The sequence below is a fragment of the Typopeltis vanoorti genome, chromosome 23, assembly GCF_054136105.1.
Source record: "Typopeltis vanoorti isolate ZY-2024b chromosome 23, IOZ_Tvanoo_1.0, whole genome shotgun sequence".
Taxonomy (NCBI): Eukaryota; Metazoa; Arthropoda; class Arachnida; order Uropygi; family Thelyphonidae; genus Typopeltis; species Typopeltis vanoorti.
In genome coordinates this window covers 48,389,866-48,417,701 of record NC_143571.1, presented here as the reverse complement: position 1 = coordinate 48,417,701, position 27,836 = coordinate 48,389,866, and the positions used below count along the sequence as shown (strand labels likewise).

The 27,836-nt window shown below is 37.0% G+C and overlaps 1 protein-coding gene across 1 annotated transcript in view; it reads left to right on the top strand.

Annotated features, from left to right (window-relative positions):
• Positions 1 to 27,836, top strand: part of Cdc16 (cell division cycle protein 16) — a 141,420-nt gene that overhangs the window by 80,558 nt on the left and 33,026 nt on the right. Inside the window, exons 9-10 of the mRNA XM_090412526.1 lie at positions 3,561 to 3,640; positions 11,481 to 11,530. Of these exons, the coding sequence (XP_090268652.1) occupies positions 3,561 to 3,640; positions 11,481 to 11,530 (130 nt within the window). The remainder of the gene's footprint in view (positions 1 to 3,560; positions 3,641 to 11,480; positions 11,531 to 27,836) is intronic.

The following is a 27,836-nucleotide window of genomic DNA, read 5'->3' as shown; positions in this document are numbered from 1 at the left end:
GAGACATGTTAAGATCTCCTAAGAACAGCATCACCTTCTACAAGTACGCAGGGTGTATATAACTTCCCATGTTCCTGTGGACTGAATTATATAGGCCAAACATCACGAAGCCTAGAAATCTGAAAAAAAGAACATATAGGGGTCAACAACAACAGAATAGATACCTCAGGATTAGCCCATCATTTCTCGATTTCGAACCACTCCATCGATTGGGACAACAGCTCCATGTCCGTACATTGAAGAAGATTTCAGATGTAGAAACTTTAAAGAAGCTGCAGTTGTACTCCAGACAGGAGACAATCTCAACAGAAATCAAGGCATGATACTAAATGATATTTGTAAAAGCTTAATAAATTCACTGTTTAGCAGAACTCAACTTCGCGAAAAACTATAAAACGCGATCAATAAACCATGACTAAGACCCCATGCTCCATGTTCTTGATGTTAAGCGTCATTTCAATTTTAATTTAACATTAGTGTACCCATTTCTTGTCTTGAGGAAGCCAGACAGGCTTAAGCTGGCGAAACTTGTCGACGATTGTATATATTTATAAAGAACTATGGTCCACTAATAAATCCAAAAGAAAATTTCTTATACTTAGTGTAAAGGTACCAAATATTAACAGTGACAACAAGTAGCAAATTGAAAATTCCAGTAAATTAGGGAATCAAAGATTGCTTAGAAAAATGTTTTGACAATCTTGGGGATGAACTGAAACAATTATCTTCCAGGCAAGTGCCTAAAGTGGTACATGGACTGATGGTCAATGTGAAGGAAGAATGTTCCAAAGTACTTGACTCACCACAAATTGGTGGAGTGCATGCCTAGAAAGTGTAACTTTATACCCAGAGGAGGCCCACTCACTAATTCCAAGTACAGGCAGCCCTTGGTTTACACCGGTTGCCTGCACGTTGTTTCTTACTTTAGTGTGGTTGACTGAGGAACGACGCTAGCAGGCACTCTGGTGTTTGAATGTTTACCGAGCTACTACGACACATATGTATCAAACCTAGTTTTAATGTTGAAGCTACCTAATTGTTCTATTTAATTTTTTTTACATACCATGTCTGATAATAGAAGTGTCAAAAAATTAGCAGAACTTGGTGTTAAAAAGGTGTGGAAATCAATCACACTTGAAAAGAAGATGGAGGTAATTTGAAGAATCGAAGATGGGTAGACATGTGTTAATGTCTGTAGAAGTATGAACTTATCTCCATCGACTGTTACTACAATTATGAAAAATGCAGATAGAATAAAACAGTCTGTGCAACACTCCACGGCAGCACTAAATGCAAAACATGTACGTTATAGCAGGGTTAAACTTCATGAAAAAATGGAAAAATTATTATCATTTTAGGTGAATGACTTGAATTAGAAAAACATTCCTCTGATGCAAGCTGTTATAACTGAGAATGCAAAAAAAAATTTTGGGGATCTTAAAAAGACAGATGGAGGCGAAGAAATATTTTTAGGAAGCAAAGGTTGGATCGTGAGATTTAAGTTCTCGAAGTAAGTGCCACAGTGTCAAATTACGTGGTGAGGCGGCAAGTGTAGATGTTGGGGCAGCGGCTGCTTTTCCTAAAGAATTTCAAGACTGTAGAAAAAGGAAGTTATCCTCCTGATCTCATTTTTAATGTTGATGAGACTGGGCTGTACTGGAAAAATTTGCCATCATGCACCTTCATTTCCTATGAAGAATGTTCTGCTCCAGGTTTTAAAGCTGCAAAAGATAGACCTACGCTTTTGTTGGGTGCAAATGTCTCCAGAACTTTGAAGCTTAAACCAATGTTGGTGTACCAGTCACAGACACCAGTGCCTTGAAGGGTCTAAAAGCCAATGCTGCCAGTCTGTTGGAAATGGAACAAAAAAGCTTGGGTTACACAAGACGTTTTTATAGATTTGTACACAAATTATTTTTGTCCTACCATGCTTTGCTTCTGTAAAAAAAAATGATTTGCCAACCAAGGCATTGCTTCTCTTGGATAATGCCCCTGGACATCCTCAAAACCTTGCTGAAGTAAGAACATCATTGGATGTCAAGGTTGGTACAAAGAATGGTACACCCCTAAACACAACATTACTTTTGCAACTGATGGATCAGGCGATTATATCAATCTTCAAAGCCTATTACCTCCATATAACATTTATGGAAATGGTAAGAGTCTCGGACATTTCAGGAAAAACTATTAAAGACTATTGGCAGTGATTCGATATTTTGAAGGGCATTAACAACATCGAGGCAGCTTGGAACGACGTGTCAGCAAAGTGTTTACAAGGAGCATAGCGAAAACTTCTTCCAGCATTTATACATAACTTGAAGGAATTAGAGCAAGATGAGAATGTTATTGAAGATGTTAATAAGCTTGCAAGAGTGGTGGGATTGTACAGTATTACAGCTGAAGGTGTGACAGAAGTCTTAGAGAGCCATGATGAACTGCTTTCCAATGAAGACTTAAAAGAATTAGCTGAACAATTAAGTCAACATCCAAAGGAGGAGAAAGAAAATGACGAAGGGTCCTCTGAGAGATATGAAATGGCCAATTTACAGATTATCCTTGCATGATTAGAGACATTGACCGATGAACTCTGCGAAGTGGACCACGATTGGGAATGGAGTGCGAATGTAAAAAGGAGTGTGATTGCATCTATTCGACTTTACACTGAACTCCTTAAAGAAAGAAAAAGAAAATCTAGGCAGTTAACACTGGAGACTTTTTTTTTAAAAAATGCAGGTGATCCGAAACCAGGAACTTCAACAAAGAAATATGTAATATCTTTTTGAAGTTTCATATTTTTTGTATATAATTTTTTTTTTGTTTTTTTTTTTTTGTTATTAATAGTTTTATTTAAACAAATATATGTATGTATTATCAAAGCTTTAAATATAATAATGTTACACATACTTCATGTGCATATTTTTTGACTGGGCAGAACATAACTTCATACCTCCCATTAAAATTGGGTTCATTTTACACCGATTCAGTTTATGCCCGTTTTTTCAGGAACGGAACTACGGCGTAAAACCGAGGTCTGCCTGTACTTAGAATTGCAAGTCTCAGAATAACAACATAGTGTTATTCTGAGACCTATTTTAACGGTGTATTTTTCTACCTATAATATTCAAATATACATGATAGTTGTAATAAATTTAGTTTAATCCTTTATCCAAGTGGAAGCAAACAAAGTTTTCCACCAGAAGTATGTTCAGGACTGAGGCAACTCGTGGTAAAGGTGAAGCAAGCTCTCATCACTCCTTGTCTTAGTATCTCCCCTAATGTAAAGCACATCTCCTTGAGGACATGTATAATGCTATGCATTAAGGGAAGGGTTACTACCCAAACTGGTTTTGACCTTTATTGAGGTCTTGTCGGTGTGAGCCAGACCCAGAGGTGGCGATACTAAGGTGGAAGCAATGGCGATAGTTAATTGTTAGTTAGTTAGAATATAGTTAAATAATAGTTAATTGGTTATTTTCCACTACTTTGTGTAGAATTAAATTGTTTTTATCATTCAATTAAGTATATCATTTTATATGTATATTTTTATTTTACTTTTGTAGAGTAATGAACAGGGATCCTTTTCATACACAGTGCTTACCTATCCATATATCTTGTCTTATGGAACTCAAAAATGCAAATGGTAACTATCCATTCTTTTCTCTCTGTATTTTGCATCTTGAAAATTTAGAAAGTCAAATGTTAGAGATTAAGAAAATAAATGCATGTAAGGTAATTACAATTTCATATGGTGAGTCATCTTTGTGATTAGGAACAGCAACTAGATTAGTATTCCAAACTTTTTTCTAATATATTTTGAATGATTTAATCCTTGCTCAGTTAAGATTTATGTCATTTCTAGAAACATTCAGGCTTGTTAACTATTAGTAGACTTCATGATTATCATCATCATCATTTTCCAGACATTTACCCTCAAGGGGTATGCAGGATATGATAGTACCACATGAAATATTTACATCATCACTAACCTCCTATATACAATTTCCTCCAAATCATTCTATTACCTCTCAAGGTTTCAACTGTTCAGATCTTATATGTCTATCTTCTAAGGCACTTTTTACCATATCAATCCACCTATATCTTAGTCGTCCTCTGGGTCTTTTTCCTGCCACTTGTTTTGCTAATCTTTCTTCTCCCATTCCATTTAAGTGACCATACCATCTGAAATTAGCTCTACTAACACGTTCCTGGATGCTAACAATATAAAGTTCTTTCCTAATATCCTCGTTTTTTAATACGATATTGCCATTGATGCCATCTGGTCACGCCTCTAATCTTTCTCAGGACTCTCATATCTGCGGTCTCTAGTCTTTGGTCAGGTGTTTTACTTCTGACCCAGCTCTCAGATCCATAAGTTAAGACTGGTTTGAACACTGTCTTGTATACAGCTAATTTAGTGTTCCGACTAATTTCTCTTTTATTCCATATAAATTTATTCAGTTGACTTCCTACCATACTAGCTTTGTTGATTCTGTTGTCTATTTCTGTATTTAATTTACCATCTTCACTAAAAATCGTGCCTAAGTAGCTGAAATGTTTTACTTGTTCCACAGGTTCTCCGTTCAAAACGCAGTTGACATTTTCAATGATTCTGCCTATTTTCATTGTTTTTGTCTTTTTATTGCTGCCCCTCATACCATATCTATTACAATAGTTATTCAATTTAATCAGGGTATCTTGCAGACTTGTAGCAGATTTATTTAGAAGTATGACATCATCTGCATAAAGCAAAGAGCTGAGATTAACATCTCCAATTTTGATATCATGTCTAATACCACTTTCCTTCATAATGTGATCCATATAGATAATAACAGAGGGGATAATGTACATCCTTGTCTGACACCAGATGTAACATTAAACCATCTTCCTGTACTTCCTTCAATTCTAACGGCTGACTTACCACTCATATAAAGACTAAGTATTGCTTAATATAATGTCCCACTGACACCATACAACTGTAGCGTATTGAATAGCTTCTCTCTTGTCATATGCTTTTTCCAGATCTATATAACTTAAATACAGATCTTTTAGCATATTCCCATGATTTCTCAACTATTTGTCATAAAGTGAAAATCTGATCCTGAATCCAGCTTGTTCTTCACAGAGTTTCTCTTCCACAATCCTTCTCAACCGTTTTGCAAGTATGCTGGCATAAATCTTACCAGGAACACTCAGTAGAGAAATACCACTGTAATTCTCACATTCAGTTTTGCCTTTTTATATATGGGTTCTGTTAGAACTCTACCCCAATCATCTGGAATTCGTCCCTCTGTCCAGGCCCTCTGAACTATGCAGTGCAGCCACTGTAAGACTTTTATACCTCCATACTCGAGCATTTCTGGTCAAATGTCATCTACTCCAGCTGCCTTTCCAATTTCAGATGCTTGATGGCTTTTTCTACTTCAAGTATAGAGGTATAAAAGTCTTACAGTTGCTTGATTTTCATATGTTTTGTTTGAAAATAACTTGTTCGTATCTGGTTTTCACATCGGGAACTATTCTTCTATTTTTTCATATGCACTGTATTCTTTTTTTACATGTTTTTCATTTACACTGTTTTTTCTGGAACCAGTCTGCCATGTAAATGGAGAATTGGGTGTATTCAAATTTGCCATAAATTCAGGTCATTCTTGTTGTCAAAACAAATTGTATAAGCAGAGACATGGTCTCCTATTTTCCCTATTCTGGGAAATTATTTTATAGAACGTTTTCAATAATATCCTCAATGATTGTTTCTTCTAAGCGATCTGTTTGGTATTTTGATGTTTTTGCTGTATAGAATTCTTCCTTGTTTGAGCTTCATGAATTTCTTGTGAAAATTAATTTTATAAGACCAAGAATTAAATTTATACTTGAAGTAGAAAATAACAGTTGTCTTCCCCTTTCTGGAGTTATTCTGTCAAACTAATGGCGATCTTCAGTTCTCAGTAAACCAACTCATACTGGTATGTATATTATTAATATTATTACGAAGACCCCATGAAGTCAAAGACTCATCTGAGACATACACACAGCTCATCATAACATACTTTACACACACTCAAATTCTCTGCAGACACCACACTCTCAGGCAAAGCATTCCAATCATTCACAACTCTGCATGAAAAAAAACTTCACTCCTCTGCTCACACCCTCTTTATACAGTTTCCAGGGATGATGACTCCCCTGCTCTCCCACTATTTTCTGTAGAACCCCTCCAGCATTGATCCTATAACAACCCCTTACTAACTTGTAGGTCTCTATCATATCTCCCCTCTTCCTCCTGTCCACCAGACTCTGCAAGTTGCATCTTCTCAATCTTTCCTCATACTCGACATTCCTGAGGTTAGAAACTACCTTAGTCAGTCGCCTCTGGATCCTTTCCAACATCTCTTCGTCCTTCTGAAAAACCAGGTGACCAAATCTGGGCACAATAGTCCATGTGTGACCTAATCAAAGCCTTATGCAATGGAACAAGAATCTCTCTACTTCTACAAGTCAGTGTCCCCCGCATCATTCCCAGAAGCCTTTGTGTTATCTTCACAATTTTGGCTATGTGTCCCCTAAATTTCAGATCCTTATCCGCTATCACCCACAGATCTCTTATTTCCTCCACCTCCAACAATATATCCTCACCAAGCATAATTTCTGCATCCCATCTTTGTTTCCCAAATTTTAAAACCTTACATTTTGCAACATTGAACTCACATCCCCCATTCCTGTGTCCACTCACTTTATTCAAGTCTTCTTGTAAGGCCACAACATCTTCTCCACTCTTCATGGTTCGTCCCAACTTTGCATCATCTGCAAACACTGAATATCTCCATCGAAATCTTCACCAATATCATTAATATTGAAGTTAAACAGCAATGGCCATAAAACAGACCCCTGAGGTGCACACCACTAGTAACTTTCCTTTTCCTGGATATCACTCTCCCATACTCAACTTGTTGATACCTATCAGATAGCCAGTCTCCAATCCAATACACCAATCTGATATCCAACCCTATCCTCTCTAGTTTGACTATCAGCTTATCATGAAGTAATCTATCTAAGTATATTACTGTGTATCCTTCTCCTCTGTCCAAAACATGACCTCCCTTTAGCAAATCCATGCTTTCCATCAAAGATAATACCATTGTTGTCAACCCAATTCTGGATCCTAGTTCTCACAAGCTTCTCCAACAACTTAATCACAACACCTGACACACAGATAGGCCTATAGTTTGATACTTGAGTTCTATCACCTACTTTATAAAGTGGCACAATCTTGCCCTCCTTCCACTCCTTAGGAACTTGACCCAATACAAGACTCGTATTAAAAAAATATGTCAAGGCTGGTGTCAACTCCCTGGCACATTCCTTCAGAATACTTGGTGATATATTATCAAGTCCCACAGCTTTATTTACATATGGTTTGCTCAACTCCCCATACACCTCTTGCTCACTTACAGTCAGTCTCTCCTCCCCGTCATCTACTGCTCTCAATCTCTCCATGAAGTCATATTCACAAGATTGAAAGATCTTTATGAACAGCTCATTAAGTATTTCCACCACATCTTTTGCAACAGCTGTCTTTATACCATTTTCTCCAATCAATGTCATCCTTCCATAATCATTCTTTCTTTTGCTGGTTACATATCAAAAGAACTCCATAGGATTCTTTTTGGCTTCATTAGCTAACTGCTATTCATACCTCACTTTAGCTACCCTCACCAACCAAGTCACCTGCCTTGCCTGGTCTTTGTAGTCCTCATGGAATTGGTTATTTCCACTTCTCTTATGCTGCCTCCATAATGCTCTTTTTCTCTGTATTGCATGCTTAATCTTTTTATTCAACCATTTTATTTAACCTTCTCACTCTTAGAATACATTTAACATTGCATCTACTAGATGGTTTTTGAAAATTCCCCAAACTATCTAGAAAAACTGTCTAGTAGTTTCAAAAACTACTAGATAGGTTTTGAAAATTCCCCAAACTGCATTGATCTCTTTTCCAGCTAACTCCTCATTCCATGCTACACCTGCAAGCTGTCTCCTGAGATCTTCATAATCACCCCCTCCCCTTGTAGTTCCACTTATACCCTTTTCTTACAGAGGTCCTCACACTGCTGGCAACCACCAAGGTAATCACCTCATGATCACGTTACTCTCACAATTGGTGTGTGATTTGACACCTCATTTATAATCACATCCTCTGATGAGATGACCAAATCCAAGACCCTCAATCCTCGTGTGCCATCTGTTACATATTGCCTGAGTTAGTTATCCCTCAAAAACTCAAGAAACTCATTTTCCTCTTCCATTTGCTATCTCACCATTCCAGTCTATATTGCCATAATTAAAATTGTCCATAATGATCACTTTTTTCTTATTTGCTTGGCTAATTTGATTATACATTTCATAGTCACTACCATCCACATTACCTGGTCTATAACAACATCCAACCAAGTATTTCATTCCATTCACCTCTGTCTCACACCATACTGCCTCAAAACCACTGGCAATATTTTCCTCTTGCATCTCTACTTTGTATGGACATAACTCTTTCTCTATCATCAATAGCGTGAAACACATCATACCTTTCCATCTCTATTCCTGTCAGGATGTCGTCTTCATCTAACCATGTCTCACTTATTCCAACAATTTTTGGGTGATTAGACTCAATTAGTGCAACCATTTCATCTGCCTTGTTTCTTACACTTCTAGCATTTGTATACAAACACAACAGCTCATTCCTGGATCTGTAGCTAGTTCCACTGATACCACTCATTTGGTGTGATCTCTCAATGCTCGACTTGGGCCATTTCCCTTTCTGCTTATTCATTTTAGAACCCTCTTAAATTCCAACTGTTTCCTCTTGATCCCAGGTCATCTCATTCCTTTCCTGTCTACATATGCTCTCGCATCCTCTTGGGGCATCCACCTTTCTCACGCTGTGTACCCCTGTCCACCATAAGCCTCCCTGTTTCTCTTGCATACCCATTCTCTCTTTTTCCATACTCATGCCACTCACTTCCTCATTCATAACCATATCTTCAGTCTCTGTTGTCTTACTCTCTTGCTCTTCCACATCACTTCCCACTTGATCTGATTCATTCTCTGTACTCACTTCTCTACCTTCCAGCAGCAGTCTCTCCAAGCGACTCACACCCATACAGTTCACTTTGTCCTTCAAATTGAACTGTATGGGTATTGACATATGTAAACATCAAATTAAAATTTGTTGTTTGTAGTTATGCCACAGGCACCTTTAAAGATTAATCTTAAATCTGTTAAGATTAATCTTTAACAGACTGTTTTTTTTGCCCTGTGCTCAATGCTAGAATTGGTTTGAATACTATATCTTATATACTGCTAGTTTGGTGTCTAGCTGATTTCTCTTATTTGTGTAATGTAATTTAACCCTGTCATAGCAGCCAAGGAAAGAGGCAAATATGGATATCAGAATAAACGGGGAAAAATTGAAGCAAGTAAAGACATTTAAATATCTAGGAAGTGTTATTAGCAGTGATGGAAGATGTAAAAGTGACATAAAAGCAAGAATAGCAATGGGAAGAGATGCCTTTAATAGAAAATGGAATTTATTCAGAAGTAAAATGGATAGAAACCTAAAGAAAAGACTAATAAAATGTTACGTGTGGAGTGTTGTCCTCTATGTATCTGAAACTTGGACATTGAAGAAAGAAGAAATTAAGATTTTGGAAAGCTTTGAGATGTGGCTTTGGAGAAGGATGGAAAAATCAAATGGACAGATAAAATAACTAATGAAGAGGTCTTAAAAAGAGTAGAAGAAGAAAGAAGTCTGCTAAGAAGGATAAAAAGAAGCAAGGGAAATTGGACCAGACATATTCTGAGAGGGAATGGAATCATCAGAGATGCCACCGAAAGAAAAATAGACGGAAAATGACCCAGAGGAAGAGTAAGGAAAACAATGCTAGGTGACATGCTCAGTGGAGACAGGTACAGATACACAACCTTGAAAGAGAAGGCTCAGAACAGAAGAGAGTGGAAGGAAAGTTTCTGCAACTAAAAGAAGAACTGCTCAATTGCAGAATACTAAAGAAGAAAGAAGAAGCAGCAGCAACCTTGCTTATTCTGGTAATCTATTTCCATATTTAACACATTGACTGCCATTAGCCTAATGTGTAAACTCTCATTGGTGCCAATGGGTGTTAGTATTTTCTCTTCAAAAATATATAATTGATATATTTTTCACTTTGTCACTGTAACTTTTCTTAGTGAAATATTTTTCAGAGTTTGTTTGCTTATATTACTAGTTGCAGATTCTAGTCCCAATACTGGAGCATTAGAAGCAGACACTAATGTTGCACTAACATCCTCATGCAGCTACCTAAGTCAATTATTAACTTGCCACTGCTGCCAAATTTTTCTTAGTATTTTTTTCTCTTCAGTAATATATAATTCCTGTTTTTTTTTTTTTTTTTTTTTTTGCATTGTCACTGTAGACACATTTGTTACAGTATGTGTCTACACATTTTTAGACACATACTTCTTTTATATGTGCCATTTATGGGACATCTCACTCTCAGCTGTACATTGACCCTGAAAAAAAAATAATAAATAAGTGACTTAATGTTAACTGCTCATCGATGTTATTAAGACCTTGATACTGCTTTCTTCTGATAAGCTGGATGCCCCCCCCCCCCTCCCACTTCTCTTGTGGGTCTAGAAACATTGAACCAGTAATATAAATACACAAGTTCTGAAATCATGTTAGTACAACTGTGGTGTTGCAATTTTTTTATTTAATTTATAAATCTGTTGTGTTTATTTCCTTCATTTATTCGCTTGTAAAAAGTACAGTAATATAATACCCCACCTTATGACACTTTGTTTTACAGTGATCTGCTGATATGATGCTGCTGCATTCACTCATATGATGGTTTTAACAATATGATGATCCTGTGAATCAACCAATACACACTACCTGCATTGACAACAAATTATGTTGTCCAAAACAATGTTCATTATGAAAAATACACTATAGGTTAACTCATAGTTAGCAGTAAGCATGTAATGGTTTCACCATTGAGAATGAATTTGAAGTTTTGTTTTCCCTTCCTGTTTTCTCTTATTTTCATCTTTTTGTGTTGATGTTACAGAATTTATTCTTTGAATATGCGTGTAGCAAATTTATTGATGAGAATAACATCATCTGCATAGAGTAAAGAATTGAGTTCAATACTTCATATTTTGATCCTTAAGAATAATATTTTGTTTACAGTATGATCCACATAAACAAATACAGTATGGTGCAAAAAATACAGTACTGAATAACTAGCTGTATATATGTTATGGTGTAAATGGGTGTTGAAGTTTAGTACTGTTTTTTGTTCATACCATATATGAGTTATAAATTATAAAACCTTGAATTTATTTCAGTTTGTGAGAATTTTACCATACTTCATGAAAGTGTGCTGTTTAATATATTCTTTCATTAATTGTTCAAATTTTTCCAGCCTTATTTCAGTTGGCACACAAATTAGTTGATTTGTATCCTGGATGTGCTGTGAGTATCCAATAACTTTTTCTTATTTACTTGCTATTTTTAATTGTGTAATTATTGATGAGTCAAAAAGCTAAAATTTAAAACATAATGATTTGCTTTGTTTTATTAATTAACCTGCTATTTTTTTCATTTTCTGTTAGCAAATATTTAGTTATTTGCGCAGATTTTTTTACCTTTTTTTTTTTTTAATATTAATTTTATTCAAGTAGGAAAATAGGCTTGCATGGTTTAATAAACAGTTAAGCTCCTTTTTTAAAAAAGTTATATGATTGTCTTGACTTTATATAGTATATTTGTATTAATTATTTACCTATGTTTATAATTTTGTTAATTTTTATTCATTTAGGTTTGATAAGTAAAAATATCTCAGGTTCAGTCTACATAATTTAAGTACACTATATATATTAAATCATTACATTCTTTTGTTTAATTTTTATATCTAAATTTCAGTTTTTTGTTTATTACAGTTAGTGCTGGGATTTGTAATAAGTAATATAGTGATGTTTAAAATACATGCTGCTTGGAAGAAGTCAGCGGATACATCTGTGGGCTGGGAGCTCCATGCCATGTAACCAGTCACGAGTTTGTAGCCAGTATAAATTGGAGGAATATGATGTTCCTAAAAGTATGTATTGGTTGTTATATTGCAACTGTGTCCAGGTGAAATGGCTGCAAGAAAAGGGAAAAACTGACAAAGTTTGAAAGAGGTGTTGTGATTTTTTTATTTCATATGATGATACAACTGTGAGCCCATTTTACAGGAAGGTATGGCACCATCTCAATCTCCCCTATTTTTATACGGCCCTCGGGACCAGCATAGCTGATGAATCAGGCCTATGGCTGGAATGGACCGTCTTAAGTATTCATTACTGTAATCCATGTATGTGTGCGTTCACGGGGCCAGTTTGCCTGTTCTCGGGAATGAAAAACCTGAGTTTCCGAGTGGGGGGGGGGGAAGAACCCTACCTCCGTATGAGACTGGCTAATTCACCTTTCATCAAAAGAGACCAGATAAAGGTTCCTCACACATCACAGATGGGAATTGGACCCAGGTCTTTCTTTCTTTCCAAAGGGCTTCGTCTGTACTGACTGAGCTATGGAGGCATTGTTGCAGGCCTATCTGTTTGGCAAAATGTTGAACAAATTGTGACAAACCAGGTAAATAATCAGTGATACCATACTGAGATGGCAGTGCATGGAGTCAACTGCAAGTGCTACTAGTGGATGATCCATCACACTTGCCAAACATGACTTTAGGGTGCTGTGAAGGATAATATGTAAAAACTGCCATTTGTCAGCTGACACATTGAATGCAGGGTTCCAGACATCGACTGGAAAATGAATCTACACAAAACATTCAGAACCGAGGCTCACAACATGGGGTTTCCATGCAAGCCCATTACCTGAACCAACATGCAGAGTCTTCATTGGTGCAAAGAGCATGTACAGTGGGACATGGAAGCTTGGAAAGCTGTGTTATGGAGCAATGAATCATGCTACCACCCTCTACCAAACAGATGGATGGGTGAAGTGTCGCAGATGCCTGGTGAATGTCTCTTACCAGAGTGTATAACCCCAATCATGAAATTCATAGTTGGTGGTGTGATGGTATTGTCCTGTTTTTCAGGTTTGGCCTCCTGCACAGCTATCTCAATGTTTGTGGTGACACGAACATTGAGAAATGCTACTTTGTGCCATTTCTATGCACTTATTACATGCTTACAGAAAGAATGGTCCAAAATTCACATTGATCGCTATTGTACGCTTGTGGAATGTATGCCCCTTGGGAGTATTGCAGTCATCTCAGCAAAAGGAGGTCCTCCTCATCATCATAAAATTCCTGCCATGTACCCTTAAGGGGTGTACAGGATATGATAGTACTACATGAAAAGAAATTACATCATTATTAATTTCCTATCTACAATTTTCCTCCAAATCAGTTTGTTACTTGTCAACACTCCAACATTATCAGATCTTATTTTTCTATTGTCTAAAGCACTTTGTACTGTATCAATCCACCTATATCTTGGTCTTCCTCTGGGTCGTTTTGCTGCCAACCTGGCAGAGAACACTTGTTTTGCTAATCTTTCTTCGCCCATTCTGTTTAAGTGACCATACCACCTGAGATTAGCTCTGCTAACGCATTCCTGGATGTTGACAATGTCAAGTTCTTTCCTAATATCCTCGTTTTTAATATGATACTGCCATTGATGCCATCTGTTCAGGCCTATAATCTTTCTCAGGACTCTCATATCTGTGGTCTCTAGTATTTGGTCAAGTGTTTTACTTCTGACCCAGCTCTCAGATCCATAAGTTAAAACTGGTTTGAACACTGTCTTGTATACAGCTAATTTAGTGTTCCTACTAATTTCTCTCTTATTCCATATGAATTTATGCAATTCACTTCCTACCATACCAGCTTTGCTGATTCTGTTGTCTATTTCTATATTTAATTTACCATCTTCACTAAAAATCGTGCCTAAATAGCTGAAATGTTTTACTTGTTCCACAGGTTCTCCTTTCACAACACAGTTGACATTTTCAATGATTCTGCCTATTTTCATTGTCTTTTTCTTTTTATTGCTGACCTTCATACCATATCTATGACAACAGCTATTCAATTTGGTCAGAGAATCTTGCAGACTTGTAGCAGATTCATTTAGAAGTATAACATCATCTGCATAAAGCAAAGAGCTGACATTAACATCCCCAATTTTGACATCATGTTTAATACCACTTTCCTTCATAATGTGATCCATATAGATAATGAATAACAGAGGGGATAATGTAAATCCTTGTCTCACACCAGATTTAACATTAAACCATCTTCCTGTACTTCCTTCAATTCTAACTGCTTACTTACAACTCAAATAAAGACTAGGTATTGCTTGATATAATGTCCCATTGACACCATATAACTGCAGCGTATTGAATAGCTTCTCTCTTGGCACCTTGTCATATGCCTTTTCCAGATCAACAAAACTTAAATACAGATCTTTGTTATGTTCCCATGCTTTCTCGACTATTTGTCGTAAAGTGAAGATCTGATCCTGACAGCCTCTATTTGGCCTGAATCCAGCTTGTTCTTCACCAAGCTTTTCTTCCACAATTCTTCTCAACTGTTTCTCAAGTATACTTGCATAGATCTTGCCAGGAACACTCAGTAGGGAAATACCTCTTAATTCTCACATGCAGTTTTATTTCCCTTTTTGTATATGGGTACTATGAGAGCTCTACTCCAATCATCGGGAATTCGTCCCTCTGTCCAGGCTTTCTGAACTATGCAGTGCAGCCACTGTAAGACTCCTATACTTCAGCATTTCTGGTCGAATATCATCCACTCCTGCTGCCTTTCCACATTTCAAGCCTTTGATGGCTTTTTCTACTTCAAGTATGGATATGTATTCCTGACTGCATGCCTGGTCAGTGTTTTTTACAACTGTGCTGTCATCACTGTTTGTTTCATTTAGCAGTTTTTCAAAGTAATTACTCCATACTTCAAGGATATCTTTTTCTCCCGTTTTCATGTCACCTTTATCATCTCTAATTCCTTTTATAGCACTCTTTCCTCCATTCTTAAGCTTCTTCAACAACCTCCAGAATATTTTACCACCTTCTTGATATTTATTTTCTATATTCTTGCCAAAGTCCTCCCATGACTTTTGTTTAGCTAATTTTACACAGTGTTTAGCATTCTTACATTTGTCTCTGTATTCTCTAAGAGCACAAGCTGACTTATTTGAGAGGAACTTTTGGTATGCTTTCTTCTTTTCCTTCACTGCCTCTTTAACTTCCTGTGTCCACAAGGGAGTTCTGATTTTTTTATCCTTACAGACAACCTCACTACATGCCTCTCTGGCAGAATCAATCAATGTTTTCTTCAGAGTTTGCCACTGAATCGCCAAGGTTTGATTCCTGTTCTCAAACTCTTTCATTTTTAATTCAATAATCATTGTGTATTTTAGTCTACAGCTCACATCTGAGAGCTGCTCAACTTTTATTCGCTTTAAAACTTTCTTACATGTTATTCTTTTCAATATGAAATTCAATTTTATCCTGCTCAAGACTAAATAGTGATCACTTCCAATTTCAAATCCTCTGTACACTCTGGTGTCCTGCACAAGGGAGAAAACATCATTATCAACAATAACATAGTCAGTGAGACTTTTCTTATTTCTTGCCTCTTCTCTCCATGTGAATTTGTGCTCATTTTTATGTTGGAACATGGTGTTAGTAATAACCAGCCCATGTCCTGAGCAGAAATCCAACAGATATTTGCCATTATTATTAGCTTTGCTCTTTTCTTCAAATTTTCCCAAAATATTTTTGTATGTCTCACAATCATTTCCTACTCTGCTATTTAGATCCCCAACAAGGACCAACTTTTCCTTTTTCATTGTGTCAGTTGTTTTTTCTAAAGCCTCAAAAAATTCCTCCACTTCTACCTTAATCGAACCTTCTGTGGGACCATAGGCACAAATAAGTCTCATTGTCCAGTTCCCCATTCTCATATTTGCCCACATTACTCTACTTGAGACTGCCTGCCATTCAAGAAGATTAGCCTCGTATTTTGTGTTGAATACTATGGCTACTCCTTCTTTTCCTTGATTGTCATTGCATGAATACAACATTTTGTATTTATTGCTCAGAAAGATCTCACCAGTTTTGGTCTTTTTTGTTTCAGTCACCCCTATTATGTCGATCTGGTACTTATCTAATTCCTCAGCTAGCTCCATTTCTTTGCCATTCAGGCTTCTTATGTTGATAATACCGATCTTTAACTCTGATGATGTTGAGTTGGGGTTTATTTTCAGATTTGTTCCAGTAGCTGACTTTTTGCTGTTTGCCCTGGTTCCCTGGCGAAAACAACAGAGGCCTTGTTTAACCGGGCGACGCCCCAGCTGGCATGAAATTTTGTCATGTTGTACCATCATTCTATATTTTGGTTTAACCAATAAGAATACAATTTGGTCGGCTAAATCCCAAATTGCCAGCCCATCCTTGTCCATTTAGTATCCAAGTAGATACCCAACAGGGTCCACCACGAGAAGGTGAGGATTGGACATTAGGTCAGAAGCCCTGGTCGGTTCTCCACATTCCTTTAAAGGCTATGTGGAGGTCTCCTCTCAATTATACAGCTTTGACCCTTAAGCACCCCATCATAAAATTCCTGATATATATACCCTCAAGGGGGGGGGGGTGTACAGGATATGATAGTACTACATGAAAAATTTACATCATTACTAACTTCCTATCTACAATTTTCCTCCAAACCAGTCTGTTACCTGTGAAGACTCCAACATTATCAGATCTTATATTTCTATCTTCTAAGGCACTTTTTACTGTATCAATCCACCTATATCTTGGTCTTCCTCTGGGTCTTTTACCTGTCAACCTAGCAGAGAAACTGTTTTGCTAATCTTTCCTCTCCCATTCTGTTTAAGTGACCATGCCACCTGAGATTAACTCTGCTAGCACATTCCTGGAGCTGATAGTGGCAATTTCTTTCCTGATATCCTTGTTTTTAATATGATATTGCCATTGATGCCATCTGTTCATGCCTCTAATCTTTTTAGGACTCTCATATCTGCAGTCTCTGGTTTTTGGTCAAGTGTTTTACTTCTAACCCAGCTCTCAGATCCATAAGTTAAAATTGGCTTGAATGCCGTCTTGTATATTGCTAATTTCTCTTTGGTGTATAAGGCTAATTTTTCTCTTATTCAATATAAATTTATTCAGTTGACTGTTTAACATACCAGCTTTGTTTACTCTGTTGTCTATTTCCATATTTAATTTACCATCTTCACTAAAAATCGTGCCTAAGTAGCTGAAATGTTTTACTTGTCCTATAGGTTCTCCATCCACAATGCAGTTGATATTTTCAATATTTCTGCCTATTTTCATTGTCTTTGTCTTTTTAATGCTGACCTTGATACCATATCTACTACAACAATTATTCAATTTAGTCAGGGAATCTTACAGACTTGTAGCAGATTTATTTAGAAATATAATATCATCTGCATAAAGTAAAGAGCTGAGATTAACATCTCCAATTTTGATATCAGATTTAATACCACTTTCTTCATAATTGATCCATACAGATAATAACAGAGGGGATAACGTACATCCTTGTCTGACACCAGATTTAACACTAAACCACCTTCCTGTACTTCAATTCTAACTGCTGACTTACAACTCAAATAAAGACTAAGTATTGCATGATATAATGCCACATTGACACCATATGACTGTAGAGTTTTGAATAGCTTCTCTCTTGGCACCTTTCATATGCCTTTTCCAGCTCTACAAAACTTAAATACAGATCTTTGTTATATTCCCATGATTTCTCAACCATCTGTTGTAAAGTGAAAATCTGATCCTGACAACCTCTATTTAGCCTGAATCCAGCTTGTTCTTCACCATGCTTGTCTTCCACAATCCTCAACTGTTTCTCAAGTATACTTGCATATATCTTGCCAGGAACACTCAGTAGAGAAATTCTCAAATTCAGTTTTATTTCCCTTTTAATATATGGGTACTTTGAGAGCTCTACTCCAATCATCTGGAATTCGTCCCTCTGTCCAGGCCTTCTGAACTATGCAGTGAAGCCACTGTAAGACTTTATATCCCCATACTTGAGCATTTCTAGTCAAATATCATCTACTCCTGCTAGCTTTCCACAGTTCAGGCTTTTGATGGCTTTTTCTACTTCAAGTATGGATATGTATTCCTGACTGCATGCTTGAGCAGTATTTTTTAGCACTGTGCTGTCATCTGCTTGTTTTCACTGTCACTTCTTGTTTCATTTAGCGATTTTTCGAAGTAATTACTCCATATGTCAAGGATACCTTTTCCTCCTGTTTTCATGTCACCTTTATCATCACTAATTCCTTTTACAGCACTCTTTCCTCAATTTCTGAGCTTCTTCAACCTCCAGAATATCTTGCCACCTGTTCTTGATATTTATTTTCTATGTTCTTTCCAAAGTCTCCTCCCATGACTTTTTGTTTAGCTTGTTTTACAGAGTGTTTAGCTTTCTTTCATTTGTCTCTGTATTCTCTAAGAGCACAAACTGACCTATTTGCCAGGAACTTTTCATATGCTTTCTTCTTTTCTTTCACTGCCTCTTTAACTTCTTGTGTCCACCATGGAGTTCTGATTTTTCTATCCTTACTGACAACCTCACCACATGCTTCTCTGGCTGAATCATTCAGTGTTTTCTGCAGAGCTCGCCACTGCGAGTCTCCAAGGTTTGGTTCCTGTTATCAAACACTTTCATTTTTTCTTGAATCATGTTTGTGTATTATAGTCTACAGTTCACATCTGAGAGCTGCTCAACTTTTATTCACTTTAAAAATTTCTTACATGTTATTCTTATCAATATGAAATTCAATTTTATCCTGCTCAAGACCAAATGGTGATCACTTCCAATTTCAAATCCTCTGTACACGCTAGTGTCCTGCACCAGTGGGAAAACAATCCTATAAACAATAACATAGTCAGTGAGACTTTTCTTATTCCTTGCGTCTTCTCTCCATGTGAATTTGTGCATATTTTTATGTTGGAACATTGTGTTAGTAATAATAACCAGTCCATGTCCTGAGCAGAAATCCAACAAGTATTTGCCATTATTATTAGCTTTGTGCTTTTCTTCCAAATTACCATTCCCAAAATATTTTTGTATATGGCAATCATTTCCTACTCTACTATTCAGATCCCCAACAAGGACCAACTTTTCCTTTTTCATTGTGTCAGTTGCTTTCTCTGAAATCTCAAAAAATTCCTCCTGGGGACCATAGGCACAAATAAGTCTCATTGTCCAGTTCCCTATTCTCATATTTGCCCACATCACTACTTGAGACTGCCTGCCATTCAAGAAGACTAGCCTCGTATTTAGTTGAATACTATGGCTACTCCTTCTTTTCCTTGATTGTTATTGCCTGAATATAATATTTTGTATTTATTGCACAGAAAAATCTCACCAGTTTTTGCCTTTTTTGTTTCAGTCACCCCTATCCTGCCGATCTGGTGCTTATCCAATTCCTCAGCTAGCTCCATTTCTTTGCCATTTAGGCTTCTTATGTTCATAGTACCAATCTTGAACTCTGGTGATGTTGAGTTGTGGTGGAGTCAGCTACTGGATTTGTTCCAGTAGCTGACTTTTAGCTGTTTGCCCTGGTTCCCTGGCGAAAACAGTGGGGGCCTTGTTTAACCAGGTGACGCCTTTGCCGGCATGAAATTCTGTGATGTTGTACCATTATTTTTTATTTTGGTTTAAGCCAATAAAGAATATCAAATTTGGTTGGCTTAATCCCAAATTGGCAGTCCATCCTTGTTCGTTCAGTATCCAATACCGAATTCACCCACGAGAAGGTAAAGATTGGACATTAGGTCAGAAACCCTGATCGGTTCTTCACATTCCTTTAAAGGCTATGTGGAGGTCTCCTCTTGGTTATATAGCTTTGACCCTTAAGCACCCCCCCCCCCCCAAAAAAAAAAAACCTACATCTTATTAAGGTAGGTGCCATCGCTGTTTTTTGCTGACACTATGATGTCCATTGACTTCTTTCCAAGCAGTGTATTTAAAAAAAAAGGAATTTGAGAAAATGCACTGTGGGAGAAAGAGAGATGGAGAGGACTGTTTTATGGTTGTTCTTTTACCCTTTGTTGAGTGGATTGCAAGTTTTCTCTCTGGTCATTTATTGCATTTCATGGTGGGTGGGTGGTTCCTTCTCGTCTGGTTTTCCATTGATGACAGAGTACCTAAGACTGTTTCTGCATCAATGATCTCCTCCAACATACAATTCTATTCATAGTTTTGCTGTTGATAGTATACTCCATTCCTCTTCATCATTCACAGACTTTATAGTATCCAGATGATTTGGGCTCAAGATCTTCTTATGGTCAGTGCCTTTAAACACCAATTTTTTAGCCATTCTCAAGTGGGGGTGGGGGAGTTGAAGATAATTAAGTAGATTTTAATGCTACCAAAACAAAATCCTACCTTATATCCTACAAGAAAAATCATATCTCACTCTTACTCTCACAACAAGCTTATTTGGCATAAACATTGCATGTCCATCTCTTTTCATGGTATTACAACACCAAAAACAAAAAATCATAGAAAGATATTTGTTAACTGGCTTATATTTCAATGGATTTTTAACTAGCATTTTCAGAGCACAATATATATATTTGTTACGATATATATACACACACAGGAAACAATTCAAATTGTAATGGACAAAAGACCCAAAATCCTAATTTGGCACCTTCCAATATTGTATAGAATAGGAAGTTAATAACTTAAATTAACTGACTCTCAAATTTCTGGCAGATTAATGCAGTGATAATTGTTCAGGTTAGGAGAGAATTTCATAGTCACTGCCAACTTGAAAAATAGTATCTCCAACTTGTAATGATGACTTCTGTATATTATTACTGGTTTTCTTCCACCTAATCCTGCATGAAGAGGTATCCAAGAATATGAATGCAAAATGTAGGATCTACAACCTGCCTCCTTTGAAAGCCGACAGTCTGAAGATATACTGATTTAAAGTTTAGTGAAATATAAGCCAGTTGATTAATTACTATTATTACGGGCGACTTAAGGGAGTCCTTAGACTCATCGAGGGAGGCCCTAAACATCATGTCCATCACAACTATTTGACATCCACACGGTGTCTATCATACTTTGCCTTGAAATCATTCACTGTCATAGCACCCACAACAGACTCTAGCAGCTTATTCCACTCATTTACCACTCTAAAAGTAAAGAACCCAGCTCTAACACCCTTGCTAACCACACTATTTCCCAGCTGCCATAGATGTCCCCTAGTTCTCCCACCACCACCACCAGTCCTGATCTCAAAAATATCCTCTGAATTAATTATATAGAAACCCTTCAGCAATTTGAATGTCTCAATCATATCTCCCCTTTTCTGCCTATCAACCAATTTCTGCAACTCACAAATCTTCAACCTGTTCTCATAAGGTTCATTCCATAGACCTGCTATCATCTTGGTTACTTGCCTCTAGATCCTCTCAATCTCTTCCCCATCAAGAAGAAACCTAGGTGACCAAATCTGGGCACAGTAGTCGAGATGAGGTCTTATCAAGGCTTGGTACAGAGGAACAATAACTTGCTTGTCTCTGCTCGTCAAAGTATTTTTCAGCAACCAAGTGATTTGATGAGTTGATTTAGCCACTTTTGCAATGTGTCCCCTAAACTTCATTTCCCTATCCACCAACACTCCCAAGTCCCTGGCCTCATCAATTTCCTGGAGTACAGTCCCACCAAAGTGGTATACTGCTGCTAATCTTTTCATGCCAAAATGCATAACCTTACATTTTGTCACATTAAATTGACATCCATTCTCCTTAGCCCAGAACTCCAATCTATCCAAATCATCCTGCAAGATTTTGACATGTTCTATATTCACTATTGCCATACCCAACTTTGCGTCATCAGCGAACAAATGAACCGTTCCTCTTAGATCCTTCCCTATTCGTTAATGAACAAATTAAACAGCAGTGGTTCAAGAACAGAACCCTGCAGCACGCCACTAGTCTCATGCAGTCTTTTGGACTTTACTCCTGAATAAACTACTCTCTGATATCTCTCCATCAACCACCTACCTATCCATCTCACCAACCCTATATCCATTCCCATATGTTGCAGTTTACAGATTAGAATTCCATGTGGTATCCTGTCAAAGGCCTTAGCCAGGTCCAGCAGTATCGCTGTAAACCCATTACCCTTATCCAGTTCAGCCATCACTGTGTTATGAAACTTGAGCACGTTACTGAGGCATGATCTCTACCCTTCACAAAGCCATGCTGTCCCCTGTTCAGTATCTCATTTTCATCAATCCATTCCTGTATTTTGCCCTTGACAACGACTGCTGATATGCTGCTCGGTCGTAATTTGCAACAGTAGTCTTGGATCCTCCTTTATGCAGTGTAACTATTTTCCTCTCTTTTTTCCTAACTATCCCATTCTGATTACTTGTCTTTAGTACTGGCTCGGGTACATTATATTATATACATTCTTACACTCAACTGTCTCACTAATGTTCGCATATCCACCTCCCCCTCCCCTCCTTGGTAGTTCTAGTTTCCCTGGTTCTGCATATCCACTTTCACTTCATTCAGCAACACTTTGTATGATTTGTATCTTACAAAATACTTAATATCTTTGTATGATTTATTTTTTGGTGTTGTGTTGTAATACCATGAAAAGAAATGATAATATCCATAGCCTCTTCAGCCTACAAAACGCTTGGTATTCTTTATTTTTCTTAACACGGGCTTCTCTTCTGCTCAGCTCCTAACACACTGTAAATCCCATATCTGCCAACTTTAGAATATCGCTCTCACACCTGGGGTGGTAACCCAAAAAACTCTCTCAGATTACTAGAATGTATCCAGAAGAGTACTGTTTTGCTTAATAGATGACCCTTCTCTCACTGATTCCCTCCATTCACTTTCATAGATGCTCTTTCTACATTATGTATTTCCATGGATGCTGCCACTGTTCCTTTACTTCCCTCTAATTATGTATGAAACACAAGCACCATGTACTGTTTAGTTTCAGAATCACTGAATCAACTTCTCATCCTCTTCCTTCAGTTTGTTCTTCCTGTGGAACAGTCTTCCCCATACTGTTTTTTCCAGTTGTATACAACCTTTTCAATAAAGACATTAACAGATTCCTTTCTTCTCTCTGATCACACACACACACACACAGCACTGTTGTGTTAGTTGTCTTGAGACTTCTTGTGTGAGGTTGATATTTAAAAAAAAAAAAAAAAAATTGGTCACTTTAATTACTTAGGGAAAGAATAGCAGACGAACCATATACTATGTTCTCTTTTCCACAGTCCAAGATCATTGAATAATTTAATTAGTCTTGATTGTGAACACAGAATGCATGGATTTTACCCCTCTTAAGCATAAAACTAATTTCAAATTCCTTTAATAGTAGTTATGTATATTAAAGGTATTTGGGCAGTTTGTGGGTTTATGCATGCCATTCTAGATACATTATCACATTCACATCGGGGCAGTCATAGTGAGTGAAATTACTGGCAATTTCATTCCTGCTTGTCATAAGATGTGTCGCTTTTCATGAAAGTTTCTTTGATTGTAACTAATCCTGTAGAACGGAGGGGTAGGTGAAAAGGAATGCTCTCTTCAGAATATATTAAAAAATGATAATTAAAGAGAACGATATATTTGATTATTAGTTACTATACTTGATTTACTAAACAATGTAAAGAATACTAAATATAAGGAAGAGAAAGAATAATCATGAATAAAAATACTTTCAGTAGTGTGAAATGGATTATGAATAATTTACATCTGTGATACGATATGTCTGCTTATGTTATAAGTATCTGGGGTTGGATTGATTAATATGTGATGGTATAACCTCTAGACTTTCATATTTGCATTTATGATGGACAAAAAAAAAAGGGGGGTGCTTAAGGGTCAAAGCTGTATAACTGAGAGGAGACCTCCGCATAGCCTTTAAAGGAATGCAGAGAACTGACCAGGGCTTCTGACTTAATGTCCAATCCTCACCTTCTCGTGGTGCACCCTGTTGGGTATCTACTTTAATACTGAACGAACGAGGATGGGCTGGCAATTTGGGATTTAGCCGACCAAATTGTATTCTTATTGGTTAAACCAAAATAAAAAATGATGGTACAACATGACATAATTTCATGCCGGCTGGGGCGTCGCCCGGTTAAACAAGACCCCCGTTGTTTTCGCCAGGGAACCAGGGCGAACAGCGAAAAGTCAGCTACTGGAACAAATCTGAAAACAAACCCCAACTCAACATCACCAGAGTTAAAGATCGGTACTATCAACGTAAGAAGCCTGAATGGCAAAGAAATGGAGCTAGCTGAGGAATTAGATAAGTACCAGATTGACATAATAGGGGTGACTGAAACAAAAAAGACCAAAACTGGTGAGATCTTTCTGAGCAATAAATACAAAATGTTATATTCAGGCAATGACAATCAAGGAAAAGAAGGAGTAGCCATAGTATTCAACACAAAATACGAGGCTAATCTTCTTGAATGGCAGTCAGTCTCAAGTAGAGTAATGTGGGCAAATATGAGAATGGGGAACTGGACAATGAGACTTATTTGTGCCTATGGTCCCACAGAAGGTTCTACTAAGGTAGAAGTGGAGGAATTTTTTGAGGCTTTAGAAAAAGCAACTGACACAATGAAAAAGGAAAAGTTGGTCCTTGTTGGGGATCTAAATAGTAGAGTAGGAAATGATTGTGAGACATACAAAAATATTTTGGGAAAATTTGGAGAAAAGAGCAAAGCTAATAATAATGGCAAATATCTGTTGGATTTCTGCTCAGGACATGGACTGGTTATTACTAACACCATGTTCCAACATAAAAATGTGCACAAATTCACATGGAGAGAAGAGGCTAGGAATAAGAAAAGTCTCATTGACTATGTTATTGTTGATAGTGATGTTTTCTCCCTGGTGCAGGACACCAGAGTGTACAGAGGATTTGAAATTGGAAGTGATCACTATTTAGTCTTGAGCAGGATAAAATTGAATTTCATATTGAAAAGAATAACATGTAAGAAAGTTTTAAAGCGAATAAAAGTTGAGCAGCTCTCAGATGTGAACTGTAGACTAAAATACAGAAATATTATTGAAAAGAAAATGAAAGAGTTTGAGAACAGGAATCAAACCTTGGAGATTCAGTGGCAAACTCTGAAGGAAACATTGATTGATTCTGCCAGAGAGGCATGTGGTGAGGTTGTGTGCAAGGATAAAAAAATCAGAACTCCCTGGTGGACACAGGAAGTTAAAGAGGCAGTGAAGGAAAAGAAGAAAGCATATCAAAAGTTCCTGGCAAATAAGTCAGCTTTTACTCTTACAGAATACAAAGACAAATGTAAGAAAGCTAAACAGTGTGTAAAACTAGCTAAACAAAAGTCATGGGAGGACTTTGGCAAGAATATAGAAAATAAATATCAAGGTGGCAAAATATTCTGGAAATTGTTGAAGAAGCTTAGGAATGGAGGAAAGAGTGCTGTAAAAGGAATTAGAGATGATAAAGGTGAAATGAAAACAGAAGAAAAAGATATCCTTGAAGTATGGAGTAATTACTTTGAAAAACTGCTAAATGAAACAAGCAGTGATGACAGCACAGTGATAAAAAACACTGACCAGGCATGCAGTCAGGAATACATATCCATACTTGAAGTAGAAAAAGCCATCAAAGTCTTGAAATGTGGAAAGGCAGCAGGAGTAGATGATATTCGACCAGAAATGCTGAAGTATGGTGGTATAAGAGTCTTACAGTGGCTGCACTGCATAGTTCAGAAAGCCTGGACAGAGGGACGAATTCCCGATGATTGGAGTAGAGCTCTCATAGCACCCATATATAAAAAGGGAAATAAAACTGAATGTGAGAATTACAGAGGTATTTCCCTGCTGAGTGTTCCTGGCAAGATCTATGCAAGTATACTTGAGAAACGGTTGAGAAGAATTGTGGAAGAAAAGCTTGGTGAAGAACAAGCTGGATTCAGGCCAAATAGAGGCTGTCAGGATCAGATCTTCACTTTACGACAAATAGTCGAGAAAGCATGGGAATATAACAAAGATCTGTATTTAAGTTTTGTCGACTTGGAAAAGGCATATGACAAGGTGCCAAGAGAGAAGCTATTCAATACACTGCAGTTATATGGTGTCAGTGGGGCATTATATCAAGCAATACTTAGTCTTTATTTGAGTTGTGAGTCAGCAGTTAGAATTGAAGGAAGTACAGGAAGATGGTTTAATGTTAAATCTGGTGTGAGACATGGATGTACATTATCCCCTCTGTTATTCATTATCTATATGGATCACATTATGAAGGAATGTGGTATTAAACCTGATATCAAAATTGGAGATGTTAATGTCAGCTCTTTGCTTTATGCAGATGATGTTATACTTCTAAATGAATCTGCTACAAGTCTGCAAGATTCTCTGACTAAATTGAATAGCTGTTGTAATAGATATGGTATGAAGGTCAGCAATAAAAAGACAAAGACAATGAAAATAGGCAGAATCATTGAAAATGTCAACTGTGTTGTGAATGGAGAACCGGTGGAACAAGTAAAACATTTCAGCTACTTAGGCACAATTTTTACTGAAGATGGTAAACTAAATATAGAAATAGACAACAGAATCAGCAAAGCTGGTATCATGGGAAGTCAATTGAATAAATTCATATGGAATAAGAAAGAAATTAGTCGGAACACCAAATTAGCTGTATACAAGACTGTGTTCAAACCAATTTTAACTTATGGATCTGAGAGCTGGGTCAGAAATAAAACACTTGACCAAAGACTAGAGACCGCAGATATGAGAGTCCTTAGAAAGATTAGAGGTGTGAACAGATGGCATCAATGGCAATATCATATTAAAAATGAGGATATTAGGAAAGAACTTGACATTGTCAGCATCCAGGAATGCGTTAGCAGAGCTAATCTCAGATGGTATGGTCACTTAAATAGAATGGGAGAGGAAAGATTAGCAAAACAAGTCTTCTCTGCCAGGTTGGCAGGAAAACGACCCAGAGGAAGACCAAGATATAGGTGGATTGATACAGCACAAAGTGCCTTAGACGATAGAAATATAAGATCTGATAATGTTGGAGTCTTGACAAGTAACAGACTGATTTGGAGGAAAATTGTAGATAGGAAGTTAGTAATGATGTAGTACTGTCATATCCTGTACACCCCTTGAGGGTACATGGCAGGAATTTGATGATGATGATGATGATGGAAAAAAAAAAAAAAAAAAAAAAGAGGATTTGTGTGCAAAATATAATTCACTAACCAATAAGAAACACAACTGTATACTGTAACAATATCAAGCTCCTTCCTAATATTCTAATTTTTAATGTGATTCTGCTATGATGCCATGTTTACACTCCCAGATCAGATCCATATCTGTGATCTCCAGTCTTTGATCAGGTGGTTTATATGTAACCCACCTCTCAGATCCGTAAGTTAAAATTGATTTAAACACTGTCTTGTGTACAGCTAGTTCTGGATAGCATGAACCAGATTTAGGGATATTTTTATTTAAAGTGCCATCCAAAATGTGTGAGCAATATTCTTAGTAAGGTCGAGTGAATCGAAATTGTGGATATGATGTGGTTTTGAGAGGAAAGGCTATAGATGTAAGTCACCTGAAAAGAAAAATATGTTCTTATGCAGAGATCTTAGTATTACCAAAGCCAAGGGGAAGTGAACTGAGATCTTCCTTACAAGAA